At 39.1% G+C, this 20,903-nt stretch overlaps 1 protein-coding gene across 1 annotated transcript in view; it reads right to left on the reverse strand.

Annotated features, from left to right (window-relative positions):
* ripk4 (receptor-interacting serine-threonine kinase 4) overlaps positions 1–14,328 on the reverse strand; it is a 64,882-nt gene extending 50,554 nt beyond the window's left edge. Inside the window, exon 1 of the mRNA XM_061963071.1 lies at positions 14,048–14,328. Within this exon, the coding sequence (XP_061819055.1) occupies positions 14,048–14,229 (182 nt within the window). The 5' untranslated portion in view covers positions 14,230–14,328. The remainder of the gene's footprint in view (positions 1–14,047) is intronic.
* Positions 14,329–20,903: the final 6,575 nt, after the last annotated feature.

Here is a 20,903-nt window from a genome sequence, read left to right on the forward strand (position 1 = left end):
TGTACTCAACCAGCGGTATTGTGAGAGAGCCACAAAGTGAAATAAATGGATTGTAAGAAAGAAAGAAAATCAAGGGACAGGATCGAAAGAAAAACTGGACAATGTTCCAAAGGATCGTCCCCTTTAAAAATAAGTAAAATTGTGAAAATGTATTCATATGAGCACATCCAATATACGAGATTTGAACAAGCTGTCGAACGTGTCTTGTATCTTGATCGTCAACGTAGTCCGTTTTTATACAGGCAAAACATTTCGTACTGCTAAGTCGCTAAAGGCTCACGAACAAACCATCCTTGGGTGTGTGCAAGACCTTGGAATTTTACATCAGAAAGAAAATACTCTCATTCTTTCAAAGGCAAGTCAACCGGACTTGTCACTGTGTGGTATCTCCTGGAGAGATGTGTTTCAAACTAAATATATTTTAAGTCTGAAACTCCATCCATCCATCCATTTTCTACCGCTTATTCCATTCGGGGTCGCGGGGGGCGCTGGAGCCTATCTCAGCTACAATCGGGCGGAAGGCGGGGTACACCCTGGACAAGTCGCCACCTCATCGCAGGGCCAACACAGATAGACAGACAACATTCACAATCACATTCATACACTAGGGCCAATTTAATGTTGCCAATCAACCTGTCCCCAGGTGCATGTCTTTGGAGGTGGGAGGAAGCCGGAGTACCCGGAGGGAACCCACGCAGTCACGGGGAGGACATGCAAACTCCACACAGAAAGATCCCGAGGCCGGGATTGAACTCACGACTACTGGACCTTCGTATTGTGAGGCAGACGCACTAACCCTTCCGAAACTCACTGTGCATTAATGTGGGAAATACTTAAAATATTCTCAATTATTGATCAATGAATAGAGATATTTATGTTTTCCTTAATACTCTACATTTTTCGTAACCCGCCGATAGCTTAACTTATCTTAGCTAACATTCTATAAATGCTATGTGTGCAACAGAATGAAACAATGATTCAAACTTACCAGTGTGAAAATGCTGTGAACACACCAACATGTACCAGGTGATGGTGTTAAAAGAAATGTTTTATCATCTCACGGCTGCTATTCAGGCTATTCAGCGTCTCTTTATGAGCTCATTAATCCGACTTCCTTGGCTTTGCTTCTACGCTGGAAATGAGACAAATCTCACCAAATCATATTTTTTCCCTGAAGTGATATTGACAACCATTGCGCCATGTTTTGAACTTGTTAAAGAAAAGAACACAACTTTGGGACCAATCCTGCAATCAGCCATGTAAATAAGCTATTGATATGCCAGCAATAACCACAATGCAGTAGGTTTCGACGACACAGTCACACTTTCGAGCCCTATTGTTAGTTTATTACATTAATGTTGATTGGACGACACATTTGCATTTCTTTACACTTTGGCGAGTTGAGAGTTTCACTGCTACAGAGAATCAGCATGTGACTATCAGACATTTCCAAACAAAAAAACATGGATTAGCTGAAAACTGTATTGTGATTTAAGTGTTTTATATCGGTCGATATCAATAATTATTTATATTTTTATGACTTATTGAAAATAAGGAACAGGGGGAAAATATATATATGTTAACACTTTTATTTCAAATGTAACCTTCCTCTGATTATAATACCTTCAGCTATCAAGGCAGAAAGTAAAAAAAAGGAAAACAAAATTCTAAAATCACATTGAAAAATACCTCTGAAAATGAAGGTGCAAAAATAAGGAATATGTAAGAAATGCTAAATAAAGTGCAACAAAATAGTGCAATGTGTAAATATAAACAGAGAAACGGGAGAAGAACTATGTTCTGCAGGTTTAGTGCCAGAAAGTCACAGCTGTGCTCAAGGGTGAGCGTGGCTAAGGTGGTGTGGTATTAGCGGTCATGGTGGGGAGGGCCGCCTTGCATAATTTACAGCCCAAATTGGTCTGACTCCGTCCGTTTTTTAAAAACCTGAACAACTGTCATACTGTCAAGATGACTTTTCTTCTTATCGACAATTTTGTCACTATCGACAGCACTCAATTTCGGTTTCTCTCCTAACTCCATGCAAAGGCTCAGCCGTGACACAACAAGATGGCCCAACCAACTTTGATAGTTGATACTGTTACTTGATTGGCTGTTGGAATGTCACGTCCACTGATCAGCGATCAGGTTACCAGATCAAACACCAGAGAGCGAGTGCCTTTGTTTATGCAACCAACCTTGCTTCGCAACTTCCGCTTTCTTCCGACCAAGAAGGGGAAAAAAAATGATCATACGCATTTTTATTAATATCACCTACGTGTAAATCGCCATACATATTGATATTGTTTTATTGCCCAGCCCTACATAAAACACATGCAATGGGAAGATGGTGCAAGTGAAAAAGGCTTTAACCATAAACCAGTCTTTCTCAAATACTGGTGCAGGCCACCCTGGGGGGTGCAGTGCTATGCCAACAGGGCGTGTGACCTCGAGGAACATGCTTTTTTCGCCGTATCAGAATATCATGAAGCTCTTGGCTCACTGTAACCACGTTGGGAGAAGAGGAAAGACCGGTGTGTTGTTTCCTTTAATGTTAATCCATCCATCCATCCATTTTTCTACCGCTTATTCCCTTCGGGGTCGCGGGGGGCGCTGGAGCCTATCTCAGCTACAATCGGGCGGAAGGCGGGGTACACCCTGGACAATATAAGCTTACAATATTATGCAGAGGTATAATTATAACAATCTTATGGACAAGTTATACTATTTATAGTCACAATGAAGAATGAGGGGGAGGGAGGCGCAAAATATTGTCTTCTACTTTGGGGGGGGTGGGGGGGCGTAACAGAAAATATGTGAGGAGCACTGGCATAAACACAGCAGGAACAGGAAGCAATGCACAGGAAAAATGCTGCAGATGCATGACAGAAATGCTGCAAGTTCACAGGAAAAGGGGGATTTATTTGGGCTAACAGGAAGTTAGCTAAGTTAGATGCCAGACAGGTGGGATGTGTGTTTTAAAGACGAGCGGTGAGCTCAGAAGAAGGTTTGAGAAATTGTGACAAATGCCAGCTGGTAGACAAATACAGTATGTCAGTAAAACTCACTCCCTGACGCCTTAGGAATTTCGCTGGAAAAGAAGCTAACAGCTTGGGATTTTGTCTCCTTCCAATAGTACCCTCGACTCTCAGTTCGTGGACGCTGGGTCAATCCATGGGCAGTGTGAAGTAAGGATGTGAATCTTAAAACAACTCACAATTCAATTCAGAGTCGATTAGACACAATTCTCGGTTCAAACCGATTCTCACAATATATTATTTGGTATAAAAATAATCAAATATTTTCAAAACAGGTTAGAATTTACAAAAGCTCCTCTTAGCTGCTGACGTATGACTTCTTTTAAAAAAAATTATTCTTGAAAATGTTGAATCGATCCAGAATTGTAATTAATAAGAATCACAATTCGAATGTGAATTTATTTTTTGGTGCAGGGTGAATCTTAAAAGAACTCATGGTTCAATTTGATGCAAAGTCTTGGGGTGACGATAGAATTCAGAGACAATTCAACACGCAATCTATTGATTGTGTTGAATATAAATTACAACAGGATCTTTTTTAAACAGGTTACAAAACTTCCTCTTGGCCGAGCGATTTAAAAAAATGATTTCTTGAAAAATGTTGAATCAATTCAGAATTGTAATAAATAAGAATCACAATTCGAATGAACGTTTATTTTTTGGTAAAGAGTGAGTCTTAAAACCATTAATGGTTCAATTCGATTCAGATTCTTGGGTTGACGATTGAATTGACGATTCAACACGATATTTGATTCATACCGATTCTTGCAATCTATTTATTATGTTGTATACAAATTACAACAGAATCTTTTTAAAACAGGTTGCAAGTTACAAAAGCTCCTCTTGGCTGCTGACATAGGACTTAAAGTGTGGGGATGTGAACACTAATTTAAACAATAGATTTTTGAAAAATCTGTATCTGTATTCAGAATAAGTAGGAATAACAATTCTGATGTAAATTGATTTTTTGGGTGAAAGGTGTAGATCTAAGCGGGTTACAGAAGAAAAATTTACATTTTTCTTTAAGTCAGGGGTGCAGTCGAGAAAAAAATAAAAATCTAACCATGGCAAAATATAGATTTTTTGAAAGGAAAAAACAGCATTTAACTTGTTTTTGTTACGTTCCACATGTTTGCTCGTTTTCTTTTATTATTTGTGTAGTTTTTTTTACTTTTTTTTTTAGTCATGGTGGTTTAAGAATCCACCGCACGCTATTAAAAAATGAGCCACGGGCAACTATGGTTGCAAAATTCCGGGAATATTCAAAGTTGGAAACTTTTCATGGGAATGAACGGGAATATATGGGGATTAACGGAAATTAATGGGACACTAATGGGAATAAACTAGGGCTACAACTAACGGTTCATTTTATAATCGATTAATCTGTCGATTATTACTTCGATTAATAATCGGATAAAAGAGACAAACTACATTTCTATCCTTTCCAGTATTTTATTGAAAAAAAAACAGCATACTAGCACCATACTTATTTTGATTATTGTTTCTCAGCTGTTTGTACATGTTGCAGTTTATAAATAAAGGTTTATAAAAATAAATAAATAAATAAATAAATAAATAAATAAATAAATAAATAAATAAAACAAAATTTAAAAAAAAATGCCTCTGCGCATGCGCATAGCATAGATCCAACGAATCGATGACTAAATTAATCGCCAACTATTTTTATAATCGATTTTAATCTATTTCATCGATTAGTTGTTGCAGCCCTAGAATAAACATTGAATGCAACATGCTAGATCTTGCAGCATGATTATTAGCTAAAACAACCTGATTTAATGCAAATTCAGTTGAATTTCAACCCTACACTGTGCATTCCTCCATTACATGTGCGGTGCATTCTTCCATCACATGCACAGATAATTCCCAGCATGCTACACACTACAGCAGGGCTATTGAGGCCACACTAGTATTTGAGCCCAAGGACTTCATCCTGTCAGGTAAGTTTTGATGATATTACTGGGGTAAATATATTTGATCAATGGTAATTAAAGTTTAATAGAGGTGTAATTGCTTGTTACTGTATGACTGTAGACTTCTACAGCAGACTTCCACTCAAGCTGGCTAGCTGTTCCTGTTAGGGGTGTAACGGTACACAAAAATTTCGGTTCAGTACTTACCTCGGTTTAGAGGTCACGGTTCGGTTCATTTACGGTACAGTAAGAAAACAACAAAATATACATTTTTTGGTTATTTATTTACCAAATTTGTAAACAATGGCATAACATACATATACACACAGGTTCCATTGCCAGGGTTAATGTGGTCGACATATATAAAATAAAAACTAAATAAGATAAGGCTCAGAATGGTTTCTTAACAAAACTTTTCTACATATAAAGTGCTTTTTTTGATTGATTGATTGAGACTTTTATTAGTAGATTGCACAGTACAGTACATATCCGTACAATTGACCACTAAATGGTAACACCCCAATAAGTTTTTCAACTTGTCTAAGTCGGTGTCCACGTTAATCAACAATAAACTGCCTCAAGTTGTTGCTCGGATTAAATAAAATGACAAATGTTTTCTTCTACATATAAAAAGTGCAACATTAAACAGTTTCAAGTAAACTCAGCCTCAAATTAACTTTTCTTCCCCCCCCAGCCTGGGTAACTTGGCAGTAAGAGGTGGGAGCTCGTTTTTATGTTTGTTGAAGCGATGTTCACTTGGGGGTGGTGCCGCTTCAAATGGGTTAGCATGTTTGACGTGTTGGCAGAAGCATGCCTTACCGCTGCTGAACAATGTCGGCAAACCGCCGAAGTGTTCCCAAACGGGAGATCTTAATGAGGCAGGAGGGTCTTCCAGCTCTGGCTTTTATATGTTGTCGTAGCCCGGTCGTTGCTCGCATGCCGTGTGTTGTGCCTCGGTGTGCATTGTTTACACAACGTGCGCTACGCTACTTAATATGTCCGTGTGGAAACTCGTTCGGTACACCTCCGAACCGAACCCCCGTATCGAAACGGTTCAATACAAATACACGTACCGTTACACCCCTAGTTCCTGTACATGTTAAATGGTTGTGGGGCCAATATCTCTAGCTAGCTAGGTTTATGTACCACCACAGTCTCATAATGAACCGAAAATATTTCTCCGTTTGCCGTGATGCAAATTTTCTCTATATTAAATCTCATTCATTTATGCTAACAACGTTAGCGATCTGAATTGACCTTTTTTGTGATCTGTAAAGTTCAACTAGCAAATACTAAATCAAAACGTATAGTTTCCTCTGCCTTCTGTTCTGCTAGCCATTCTGTTGTCATACAAGAATGTAGGTTAAAGTTTGATTTAGCATGCTGATTGAGTGTTCATTTATTCAACTTAGGGCTGGGCGATATGGCCTTTTTTTATATCGCAATATTTTAAGGCCATATCGCGATACACGATATATATCTCGATATTTTGCCTTAGCCTTGAATGAACACTTGATGCATATAATCACAGCAGTATGATGATTCTATGTGTCTACATTAAAACATTCTTCTTCATACTACATTAATATATGCTACTTTAAAATTTTCATGCAGAGAAGGAAATAACAACTAAAAAAATCACTATATTTTTCATACGGTGTTGATCTGGAAATGTTTGCCTCGGCATTTTGATGATGTGGGCGTGTGGCACCGAACGGAGATGTTGACATGCGGAGTAAGCACTGTTCATTCTCTAGCAGGTGACTTTTCAAATGATGCTACATATTAGCAGTAATGCTACTTTTTATAGCAACGCTTTCGCCCCACACTTGACAAATTACGGTTGTCTGTTCGACATATTCCCACTTGAAGCCAAACCACCGCCAGACGATGGACCCCCTGCTGTTTTTTGGGGGAATTAATTATTCCTTCATTTGTTACCAGATTCACACCTTCTTTCGCTCGTATTACCGCTAGCATCACAGCTAACTTTAGCCATGCTGCTACCTCTTTGCTGCGTGAGGGCGTATACGTATGTGACGTATGACGTGACAGTATGTGACGTATGTAGAAGCTGCGCTTGCTGTCTGTGAGAAGGAGACACAAGAAGGAGAGGGAAACGCCTGTAGTGTAATGCCCGCAGCTAAAAGCAACTGCGTGAGAACGCATACTGGAATATCACGATATAGTCATTTTCTATATCGCACAGAGACAAACCCGCAATGTATCGCGCATATCGATATATCGCTCAGCCTTAATTCATCTAGCCTATTTCTATTCAATTGTCCATCAGTAAAATATTTTTAAAGTCTACTCCAATTGTTTAGCTGACTATTTATATCTGTGTGTGGCATTGCATTAGTGTTTTACAAGAATAAATAAATACAAACAGAATAATGCCACATAGACAATCTGATGTGTGGAGACAATTCACCCCAACCAATGTAGGCGGAAAGGCTGTGTACATTTGCAAATACTGTGCAAAGAGCTATGTCAAAAATGCCACAGATGCAGCAGCATATAGACAAGTGCCCAATAATATATCATTATTGTAATTCCCCATGCATTCCCATTTATTCCCATGAATTCCCATGGACTGTGTCTAACTTTGAATATTCAAAAAATGGTCAATATTTCCAAACTTCCCGAGCTTAACTTCCCGTGGTAAATTTCCGGAAAGTTTACGGAAACTTTCCACCCCTTTGCAACCCTAGTATTTACAAAAAATAAGTCAATTATTGACGTTTACTAATCGATTTTATAATCGTCCAAGTCCGAATTGCGTTTAATCTAAAAATTGATTAGCGCCCCCACCTCTATTAACAAAAGTGAGGCAAAGTTGTGTGAAAAATATCTATCACATTAGCCAAAGTCAGACAGACAAGCACCAACGCGGAGGTATCATAAGATTAAACATACAATCTATTAAATAGCCAACATTTTAATAATTAATCAAATAGATAATTCTACACATTGATTCTATTACAGTGCTAAAACTGCCAAGAGTTCATCAATAGTCAATATGTCAGTGTGCAGCTTTTTAAACATCACAAAATGCTTTTCTTTTAGAGGAAGTTAGAATTTGTGTTTGTTGTTGGTTTTCATTGTTGCTATTTCAACTGTTTTTAAATACATAAACAAGGTTAACTGTTTTTTTTTTAGCACTTTGTCTTTCCTTTCTTTTAAATAAACATTTAATAGTCATTTAAATGTTTGTAACAGCTGAATGAGCAGCACAGTGACAGTATAAATAAATATTTATGACTGAATTAGTCATCTTTGTTATAGTAAGCACACGCCTAAAACAACTTACCGGTAAGCTGCATTTAGAAGTCGATGGAAAAATTAGAGCCATTATTATGCGACTAATTGGCAAATCTTTAAGATAAACGTTGCCTAATCGACTATCAAAATAATCGTCAGTTGCAGACCTTGTCGTTACTATTGCGTTGTTTTAAAGATAAACTGTCCACAAATTGCTAGTCTCGCCAACACTCGGTCCATGTACAGTGTTACCCACAGGACAGGCATCTATTTGTGGTGGTGTGGTCGGGGGGCGGGGGGTGACGGCGGCAGCGGCGATGACCAAGAAGAACGCGGAGTTGGAATATAAGTACAACACTTTATGTACATATTTAGCTAATTTAAATTACCGACAGGAAGGCGAGAAACACTTTATTTCAACAGACTCTGGCGCCGTACCTGTCGTCAAAACTCCAAAGACCGACTGCACAGTTGCGCTAAAAAAAATAAGAGTCTCAGAAAGCTGGCGTGCACAAGCTAGCAAGCTACGGAGTTTGCCGACAATGTATTTCTTGTAAAGTGTATACAAAGGAGTACAGAAGCTGGACAAATAAGATGCCAAAAACCAACCACTTTCATGTGGTATTGGACAGAAAGGAGGACTTTTTTTCTCCTCCATTCGAAAATGCGGACGTTATCAGCACCACTGTCTGATTCCAATCAATGCAAGTCATCAGAATCAGGTAATACACCAACTTATATTCGTGTCTTCATGAAAGAAGGGAATCTATATGTGTTAAACATGCTTGTATTATCTTTAAACACCTTTAACTTGTTAACAATATTAACTATATGTGTTAAACATGCTTGTATTGTCATTAAACACCTTTAACTTGTTAACAATATTAACTATATGTATTAAACATACTTGCATTATCATTAAACACCTTTAATTTATTAACAATATGTGTTAAACATGCTTGTATTATCTTTAAACACCTTTAACTTGTTAACAATATTAACTATATGTATTAAACATACTTGTATTATCATTAAACACCTTTAATTTATTAACAATATTAACTATATGTGTTAAACATGCTTGCATTATCATTAAACACCTTTAACTTGTTAACAAAAACATATATTTCATAAATAAGTAAATATAAATTATATATATGAATGAGGTAGATCCCCACAACTTGATCAATTGAAAAGTAGCTCGCCTGCAGAAAAAGTGTGAGCACCCCTGAGTTACACCCATCTGAACAGGTCAGCCACCTGTTTAAAGCCCGATCACAGTTGAAATCTTGAAATGAAGGGCCTTTAATGGCCAAAACATTAACCTGGATAACATTTTAACAGCTGGTTGGCTCAGATTTTATTATTTTCATTGCATTCACATGCTGCAGTGGACAGTGGACAATTTAGCTTAATTATTAATGCAGTATCTGAAGCACCGTCTCCACGTGTGTTTATTGACAACAGGGTTATAACCTGGACACGTTAGCTCGTCGGTATTGTAACACGTGACGTGACAACAGCGGCGGTGTTAATGAAGCAGCGTCAGGCTGCTCACCGTCAGTGAAACGCTCGGTGAAATCGCGGATTAACGTTAAATATATGACGAGCCGCGAGCGATGCAGCTATAACTTATCTACCTACAACCTATATTACCCTCGTATTTTGATCCGGTCGGTCCGTTCTTTTATTCCGCCGTCTTCTTCTTCTTCTTCTTCTTCTTCTTCTTCTTCTTCTTCTTCTGGCCCACCAGGTGAATTAAGTGCTATTGGCGGAGTTACAATGCATAGTAGGCTACCGCCACCTACTGTACCGGAGTTGTAACTACAAGGTACATACACAGACAGAGTCCCATTACTTTTATGAGCGGTCGAGCGAGTCAAAAGCCGAAAAATCCATTTGTGGCGGACGTAATTCTTTCGTGGCGGGCCGCCACAAATAAATGAATGTGTGAGAAACACTGATGTAACTACGTCTATTATTGTCTCCAGTTACGTAACTCTTTCCACGGACAACCGTGGCTCTGGTCTCGTTTTAAAGACAAAAACCTTCAACTGATTTCTAATTCGGCACGATAATCGGTTTATGTGTCTACACTGGATTAACCTAAGGATTCACAGCTGAATCTTATCGACTGAGGGGGCTGCAACTGGCGTAGCAGAACCGGCCGCCTCTCGAACCGGATATATAACCGTATTTATAGTTAACAACCCTATTACACACATCGTAGGACCTAGTTAGACATGCTAATCACTAAGCGAGAGCTGTTCCACGTAGACAGTGGTGGGCGGATCAAAACAAATATCGATATTAACAATATTAGGTATTGTGTAAGTATTTGGCCGATATTGAAGTAATTAGATTGGTATTTTTATAATTTAAAAATCTTGTCGTTTTTGTTATTGTTTTACAAATTCAGGAAATAAATCCATGGATGCAGGAGGACTTTAAAAGGCAAAAACCATCCATCCATTTTCTACCGCTTATTCCCTTTGGGGTCGCGGGGGGCGCTGGAGCCTATCTCCAATCGGGCGGAAGGCGGGGTACACCCTGGACAAGTCGCCACCTCATCGCAGGGCCAACACAGATAAACAGACAACATTCACACTCACATCCACACACTAGGGCCAATTTTAGTGTTGCCAATCAACTTATCCCCAGGTGCATGTCTTTGGAGGTGGGAGGAAGCCGGAGTACCCGGAGGGAACCCACGCAGTCACGGGGAGGACATGCAAACTCCACACAGAAAGATCCCGAGCCCGGGATTGAACCCAAGACTACTCAGGACCTTCGTATTGTGAGGCAGATGCACTAACCCCTCTGCCACCGTGAAGCCCAGGCAAAAACCAAATGATTTAAAATACAGCCAATAGTAGTTTTTTTCTTATGTTAACTTACTTTACTTTTTACTTTATTTAAGAAAAAAAAGGGAGTGAGGAATGATGTACCACCCAAAACTAATGTGATTGTGAAGTATTCAAACAACACACGAATCAGTGTTTATTACATTTTAACAGAAGTGTAGATAGAACCATGTTACGACAGAAAGTACGGTAATCAGATATTAACAGCAATTTAAAAGTTAAAGTTAAAGTACCAATGATTGTCACACACACACTAGGTGTGGCGAAATTATTCTCTACATTTGACCCATCACCCTTGATCACCCCCTGGGAGGTGAGGGGAGCAGTGAGCAGCAGCGGTGGCTGCGCCCGGGAATAATTTTTGGTGATTTAACCCCCAATTCCAACCCTTGATGCTGAGTGCCAAGCAAGGAGGTAATGGGTCCCATTTTTATAGTCTTTGGTATGACTCGGCCGGGGTTTGAACTCACAACCTACCGATCTCAGGGCGGACACTCTAACCACTAGGCCACTTAGCAAGGATAATAATAGTTTTGAGAAAACAATACAACTGGAAATGATACAATGTTTACATTTACGTCGGCAGCCAGGTGGTTCTATTATCATTTATACACAAAATAACATATTGTGATTTATATCGTTATTGCAGGAGGCAGCAATATATATCGCGATATATACTTCAATAAATTCCCATTCCTAAAAAAGTTCAATGACCAAAATATGCACTCATTGACATTCCCTAAGTAACCCGGATACGATCATTTTATTTCAAAAACTTACATCAAACTTGAACTTTAACAACCACATTAGTTAGCAGCTTTGTACAACCTGAAAAACATAGCCAAAATCAAGAAATAATATCTAAATCAGACTAACAAACACTGATCCATGCTTTTGTCTCCAGCAGGTAAGACTACTGTAATGGCAGTCTCTAAACGAGCTGTAAAGCAGCCGCAGTACATCCAAAAAGGCTGCTGCTCGAGTCCTGACTAGAATGAGGAAATGTGACCATATTAGTCCAGTGTTTAGGTCACTACACTGGCTTCCTGTCGCTCATAGAATAGATTTTAAAGCTGCTCTGCCTGTGTAAAAGTAGTTTCTTGTGCCAAAGTACATATCTGACATGTTAGAGCCATATGAACCATCTCCAGCCCAGAGTCAGGTGTATTTCAGTTTTAGGCTCCTAAAATCTAGAATAGTCTTCCTGAACATGTGAGAAAGGGCTCAACGTTGGTAATGCTCAAATCCAGGCTGAATATACTTTTATTTTATTGTGCATATGGCAACTAAAAGTATTTCATCTACACTCTTTGATTTTATTTTGAATTAGAGTAGTTTTATGATTATTTTATTTTATGTTTTTATTTTGAATTATGATTATTGTGAGTGTGAATGTTGTCTGTCTATCTGTGTTGGCCCTGCGATGAGGTGGTGACTTGTCCAGGGTGTACCCCGCCTACCGCCCGAATGCAGCTGGGATAGGCTTAGTGTAGACATGGCCTGAGATAGGCTCCAGCGACCCCCCGCAACCCCGAAAGGGAAAAGCAGTAGAAAATGGATGGATTATTTTATTTGAAACAGAGATATTATCGGCTGATAAATGCTTTAAAATGTAATATCGGAAATTATCGGTATCGGTTTCAACCTCACAATTTTCCAGGGAGGCTCCCGAATTTCAGTGCCCCTCCCGAAAATATTCCGGGGCAACCATTCTCCCGAATTTCTCCCGATTTCCACCCGGACTACCACTGCCTTATGCGTCCTCTACAACCTGTCATCACGCCAGCTTTTCCTCCATACAAACAGCGTGTCGGCCCAGTCACATACTATATGCAGCTTTTACACACACATAAGTGAATGCAAGGCATACTTGATCGACAGCCATACAGGTCACACTGAGGGTGGCCGTATAAACAACTTTGACACGGTTACAAATATGCGCCACACTGTGAACCCACACCAAACAAGAATGACAAACACATTTCGGGAGAACATTTGCACCGTAACACAACATAAACACAACAGAACAAATACCCAGAACCCCTTGCAGTACTAACTTTTCCGGGACGCTACAATATACACCCCCCGCTACAACCAAACCAGCCCACCTCGATTCATGGTAAAGTTACATTGTTTAATGCATCCAGCGGGACATCACAACAAAATTAGGCATAGTAATGTGTTAATTTCACGACTGTATTTATCGGTATCGGTTGATATCGGAATCGGTAGTTAAGAGTTGGACAATATCGGAATATCGGCAAAAAAGCCATTATCGGACATCTCTAATTTGAAATGTTGCCTTCTTGTAATTTTCTGTAAAGCACTTTGGTTTGCCGTGTGTACAAAATTCCATCCATCCATTTTCTACCGCTTATCCCTTTCGGGGTCACGGGGGGGGGGGTGCTGGAGCCTATCCCAGCTTCATTCGGGCGGCGGGCGGGGTACACCCTGGACAAGTCGCCACCTCATCGCAGGGCCAACACAGACAGACAACATTCACACTCACATTCACACACTAGGGCCAATTTAGTGTTGCCTATCAACCTAATCTGTGCTCTATAAATAAACTTTGCCACAGACGTTTTAGGGAGTGTTTTTTGGGGGGGGGGGGCATTTTCTTTTTGCATTTGTGTTGGATCTTACAGCCTTTTTAATTTACAGCATTTTCCCCTTGCGTATGTTTTATGTCAAATTTAAATGATGTGAAATACGGACGTTGTTGTTGTTGACATGCAACATTACAAACAGTGTTTATATTCAACATTTTTGAACAGTATGTTACAAATATTGTTTTCAAGTATTAAACATGCGAAGGTGTTTTGGAACTTTCCTCTTGAAGTATTCAAAGTAGCGATACATCCGCCACCGCGCTAACATGGAACACAGCTGACAAGAGTGATACATTGTTGAAGATTGAAGGTGTTTGAAAAAGAAAGCGAGCGACACTTACTTGTCACCCACATGAAGGCAGGGAGGACACTTGATGGCCAGCCATGTTTGCCACTGCGCATGCCGCACTTTGTACACTTGTCCAAATCCACCTGAGCCGATATTCTCCCAACTGCAGAACTTCGAGGAGTCAAAGGTTCGAAGCAGTCCCATACTCCCATGCGGGGAATCCGGCACATCCATTTCTCACCCGACGAACCCGCCAACGTCAGTCAGCTCCGTGTGGAAGAGGTCATAAACAACAACTCTCCGCCACTCGCTTCTCTTCCGTGTTTTTTCCCGACATGGCCACGCCCTTTTTTCAGGTGTAGTCCAGGGCTGGCCGGAGCCCCGCGTGTTGACGTCACTTCCGGCTTCAGTGAGCCGGCACAGGAAGTGACGTCCTATCGTACAATAGACGGAAAATGATGTTGTTTTCAGGAGATTTGTCGTACATAATCGATTTGATTTCCCTCAAAGTAATCTTGTATAATAGAGGTTATAAAGCAGTTTTATCCATTGATAGAAGTAAATACACCTGATGAATAGAATACGCTTTTCTTTATTTTTTTAATTGAACAGTGTATGTTGACAATAAACAAACAAATGAAAGCACCCCCAATACATTGCATTATTCCAAACAATGTCTTTGTACAGTAAAAACATTTAAAAAAAAATCTATGCCAAGAAAGAATATAAATAGAAGCAGAGAAACATTTTTTCTAAAACAACTTAAATTTCTCCAATAAAGACAATAATTTAAGGAATTATAAACATGTGTTTATTTTTTGAATTGAACAATTGAACACAAACAGTGTATGTTGACAATATACAAACAAATGAAGGCACCTCCAACACATTTCAATGTTCCAAACAATGTCTTTGTACAGTAAAAACAAAAAAACATTTAAACTATGCAAAAGAAAGAATATAAATAGAAGCAGAGAAAAAAATGTTTTTTTCTAAAACAACTTAAATTTCTCCAATAAAGACAATCATTTAAGGAATTATAAACATGTGTTTATTTTTTGAATTGAACAATTGAACACAAACAGTGTATGTTGACAATATACAAACAAATGAAGGCACCTCCAACACATTTCAATGTTCCAAACAATGTCTTTGTACAGTAAAAACAAAAAAACATTTAAACTATGCAAAAGAAAGAATATAAATAGAAGCAGAGAAAAAAAATGTTTTTTTCTAAAACAACTTAAATTTCTCCAATAAAGAGAGTAATTTAGGGACTTTTCTATATTTGACCATTTTCCAAAATTGTTTTAATAATTTGAAATCATTCAACCAATGGGAGAATTTCACTTTAAGAAATCGACTTTTGTGTATGAAAAAAATTTGCTTGCTACATACTAACATTAATAGTAATTTGTAGGTTGTTATATTTAATAAATACACCAAATATGATCTTTTCTATAGTAAATGGGAACATCTCTTTATCTTTGTCTTTCAGACAACCTCTGATCTCCTCCCAAAAATACATGTACGGTATCACATTCCAAATAAAATAATAAAAGATTCACATCTTCTATAGTATTACTTTGTATAAATATATAATGCAGTTGTATCCATAGATAGAAGTAGATACACCTGATGAATAGAACACGCTTTTGTTTATTTTTTGAATTGAACAATTGAACACAATCAATATACGTTGACAATATACAAACAAATGAAGGCACCTCCAACACATTACAATATTCCAAACAATGTCTTTGTACAGTAAAAACAAAAAACATTTAAACTATGCAAAAGAAAGAATATAAGTAGATGCAAAGAAAAAAATGTTTTTTTATAAAACAACAAAGACAGTAATTTAAGGACTTTTCTATATTTTACCATTTTCCAAAATGACAATAAAGACCTACCTACCAGATACTAGAAAATTCCCGCGGAAATTTTGATGGGCCTGCTATCTGTGCCCTGGACCTCTGGCCGGGGGTCGCCACAAGCCGCCGTACTTATTAGATGGTGCCAAAGTTCTGAATGCGTGAGTTTTAGGTGTAATTGTACAAAATGAGTCACAGAGGTAGCCTAAAACAGTAGCATGTTTACATAAAAATGCAAACACTTAGCATGTGTGCTAACGATAGCATGATAACAGTCAGCATGTTCCATATACCAAGTTGTAGGACTCAAAAGTGTATGGCTATGGAAATAGAAAAAAAAAGTGTAAAATTAGATGAAAAAGTTAGCAAGCTTAAGTTAGTTTGCTAGCATGCTATAATTTGCATGCTAACAGACTAACAAGTGTCACATACCAGGTTAAAGTTAAGTTAAAGTACCAATAATTGTCACACACACACACTAGGTGTGGCGAAATTATTTTCTGCATTTGACCCATCACCCTTGATCACCCCCTGGGAGGTGAGGGGAGCAGTGGGCAGCAGCAGTGGCCGCGCCCGGGAATCATTTTTGGTGATTTAACCCCCAATTCCAACCCTTGATGCTGAGTGCCAAGCAGGGAGGTAATGGGTCCCATTTTTATAGTCTTTGAATGACTGTCGGGTAAATGGTTGCAAAATGAGCTGAAAAAGCTTGCACTTTAATGGTAGAATGATAGCATGCTAACGTTAACATGGTAACAGTTAGCTTGTTTCACATACCAAGTTAAATGACTGCAAGGTGTATCGCCGCGGAATTCAAGAAAAAAAGTGTAAAATTTGAAAAAAAAAGTTAGCACTTTATTTTTTGCCGTGCTAACATGCTAACGTTAGCCCACTAACACTTAACAAGTGTCACATATATATATATATATATATATATATATGTATATATATATATATATACATATACAGTATATATATATATATATATATATATATATATACATATACATACATACATACATACATACATACATACATACATGTATGTATGTATGTATATATATATATATATATATATATATATATACTGTATATGTATATATATATATATATATATATATATATATATATATATATATATATATATATATATATATATATATATATGTATGTGTGGGAAAAAAATCACAAGACTATTTCATCTCTACAGGCCTGTTTCATGAGGGGGGGGTTCCCTCAACCATCAGGAGATTTTAATGGGAGCATTCACATACCATGGTTTATATAGGGCACAGAGTGGGTGGGTACAGGCTGGCGTAGGGGCGTGGTGATTGGCTCATGTGTTACCTAGGAGGTGTTTCCGTCTGTGGCGGCATGCTGTTACAATTTCGCTGCGCTTGTTGAGGGATGACAGGTCTGGACGGTAAATAATAAACAGTTTCTCTTTCAAGCATAGGTTGCATCTTTTATTACCACTATTGTAAGGTGTGCTGGATGCAAGAATTTGCCATGTTATTGAATATTCAACATTATTGTCTTTGAGGTCCCAAATGTGTTTGCTGAGTTCTGTGGTATTCCGCAGGTTTTGGTTCCTGAAAGAAGCCTTGTGATTGTTCCATCTGGTTTTGAATTCTCCCTCGGTTAATCCTACATATGTGTCGGATGTGTTAATGTCCTTGCGTATTACCTTAGATTGGTAGACAACTGATGTTTGTAAGCACCCCCCGTTGAGAGGGCAATCAGGTTTCTTTCGACAGTTACAGCCTTTGTTGGTTTTGGAGTCGCTCTGTCCGGGGGCCGGCGGCTCATTTGCAATTGTTTTGTTGTGGTTTGAGATGATTTGTCGTATATTGTTCATACAGCTGTAGCTCAATTTAATGTTGTTCTTGTTGAATACTTTTCTTAGGGTGCTGTCTTTGGGAAAGTGTTTGTCAATCAGATTGAGGAATTTGTGTCCAATGTTAGTTGAGACGTTTTTGCTGTATGGGGGGTTGTACCAGATGATGTCGTTTCGTTTTCTGTTCTTTTTTGGCTGGTTTCCTGGCGTGGGTTCATAGGTGAGGGTGAAATTGTATCCGCTTTCATCAAGGGCTTTTTGGTACGGGGGGGTTGCTTGGTCAAATTCAGCTTTGCTAGATGACAGCATCGATAGCCTTTTATTAATTCCGGTAGGTATTCTTTTCGTGGTGGTGGGTGGGTGGTTGCTGTCATGGTGCACGTATTGGAGTGTTGTGTTGGGTTTCGTGAATGGTTGGTAGCTGTTATTTCTCAGGTTGAAAGTGACGTCAAGGAAGTTGACGGTTTGCTTGTTGGCTTCAATCGTGATCCGTAGGCCGTTCTCTTTGAAAATTTGGCATATGCGCTTCTTGGTATTCTCGCTGCTCCTTGGTGAGGCGCGACACACTGCCAGTCCGTCATCACGGTAAATACCAAGGTTCAGATTGAGGCTAGCGAGCTGGGAGAGGAGGAAACTCCCAACGAGTTCACACGTTTCTGCTCCGTCAAAACTTCCCATAGTGACGTCAAATGTTGCATTGTTCTTTTTTTGCCATGGTGTACTGTTGTGGATGAGAATGGAGTTTTTTGCGTGGATGATGATGTTTCTTTCGTTGCCTGTGATTGAGTCGTAGTCTGAGGCGAAGTCTAGTGCTTGAGTCAGTAGGTCTTGCGTGATGGAAGGGTAAAATTATTCGATATCAAAGGAGATAAAGTTGTGCTGTTGTTTGTCTTGGATGTTGTTGAACCATTTGATTACTGCTGCTGTATTTCTCCATTGGTTGAGTGGTGTTTTGTCCTTGATTTTTGTGTTGACTCTGTCCAGGATTATTTTGCTGATTTTTCCTATTTCAGATTTAGTTGGGTTTATTAGTCGGCATGTTGGGTTATTTGCGAAGTTGGGTTTGTGGTCCTTCAATGTGATGAAGGCTTCCTTTAGTTGATATAACACACCCGTCAGGGGGTTCATTAATCCAGCACAACAGCGGCGAATGGACTTAATTTATAAGTAAAGGTAAGACCATAATAACGTTTTTTTTTAATTAAATGTGCTTTTTTGTGTGCTACAGTTTGTATGTGTTAAGTTAAAGTTAAGTTAAAGTACCAATGATTGTCACACACACACTAGGTGTAATGAAATTTGTCCTCTGCATTTGACCCATCCCCTTGTTCACCCCCTGGGAGGTGAGGGGAGCAGTGGGCAGCAGCGGCGCCGCACCCGGGAATAATTTTTGGTGATTTAACCCCCAATTCCAACCCTTGATGCGGAGTGCCAAGCAGGGAAGAATGCTGGTATGAGCTTTTAAACATAACCCGTTAACTGCTGCCAATCAAATGGTGAATAAGATACTCTTTAGGGTTCATATGTTTGTAAATCTGACTGTGATGAAGTCAGTGCCTCACCAGCCATCAACCTCACCGCACGTCACTGATACATACATACACACACACATATATATATATATATATATATATATATATATATATATATATATATATATATATACACACACACACAGGTAAAAGCCAGTAAATTAGAATATTTTGAAAAACTTGATTTATTTCAGTAATTGCATTCAAAAGGTGTAACTTGTACATTATATTTATTCATTGCACACAGACTGATGCATTCAAATGTTTATTTCATTTAATTTTGATGATTTGAAGTGGCAACAAATGAAAATCCAAAATTCCGTGTGTCACAAAATTAGAATATTACTTAAGGCTAATACAAAAAAGGGATTTTTAGAAATGTTGGCCAACTGAAAAGTATGAAAATGAAAAATATGAGCATGTACAATACTCAATACTTGGTTGGAGCTCCTTTTGCCTCAATTACTGCGTTAATGCGGCGTGGCATGGAGTCGATGAGTTTCTGGCACTGCTCAGGTGTTATGAGAGCCCAGGTTGCTCTGATAGTGGCCTTCAACTCTTCTGCGTTTTTGGGTCTGGCATTCTGCATCTTCCTTTTCACAATACCCCACAGATTTTCTATGGGGCTAAGGTCAGGGGAGTTGGCGGGCCAATTTAGAACAGAAATACCATGGTCCGTAAACCAGGCACGGGTAGATTTTGCGCTGTGTGCAGGCGCCAAGTCCTGTTTGAACTTGAAATCACCATCTCCATAGAGCAGGTCAGCAGCAGGAAGCATGAAGTGCTCTAAAACTTGCTGGTAGACGGCTGCGTTGACCCTGTATCTCAGGAAACAGAGTGGACCGACACCAGCAGATGACATGGCACCCCAAACCATCACTGATGGTGGAAACTTTACACTAAACTTCAGGCAACGTGGATCCTGTGCCTCTCCTGTCTTCCTCCAGACTCTGGGACCTCGATTTCCAAAGGAAATGCAAAATGTGCATGGTTGGGTGATGGTTTGGGGTGCCATGTCATCTGCTGGTGTCGGTCCACTCTGTTTCCTGAGATCCAGGGTCAACGCAGCCGTCTACCAGCAATTTTTAGAGCACTTCATGCTTCCTGCTGCTGACCTGCTCTATGGAGATGGAGATTTCAAGTTCCAACAGGACTTGGCGCCTGCACACAGCGCAAAATCTACCCGTGCCTGGTTCACGGACCATGGTATTTCTGTTCTAAATTGGCCCGCCAACTCCCCTGACCTTAGCCCCATAGAAAATCTGTGGGGTATTGTGAAAAGGAAGATGCAGAATGCCAGACCCAAAAACGCAGAAGAGTTGAAGGCCACTATCAGAGCAACCTGGGCTCTCATAACACCTGAGCAGTGCCAGAAACTCCTCGACTCCATGCCACGCCGCATTAACGCAGTAATTGAGGCAAAAGGAGCTCCAACCAAGTATTGAGTATTGTACATGCTCATATTTTTCATTTTCATACTTTTCAGTTGGCCAACATTTCTAAAAATCCCTTTTTTGTATTAGCCTTAAGTAATATTCTAATTTTGTGACACACGGAATTTTGGATTTTCATTTCAAATCATCAAAATTAAATGAAATAAACATTTGAATGCATCAGTCTGTGTGCAATGAATAAATATAATGTACAAGTTACACCTTTTGAATG

Source organism: Nerophis lumbriciformis, linkage group LG09 (assembly GCF_033978685.3).
Source record: "Nerophis lumbriciformis linkage group LG09, RoL_Nlum_v2.1, whole genome shotgun sequence".
Taxonomy (NCBI): domain Eukaryota; kingdom Metazoa; phylum Chordata; class Actinopteri; order Syngnathiformes; family Syngnathidae; genus Nerophis; species Nerophis lumbriciformis.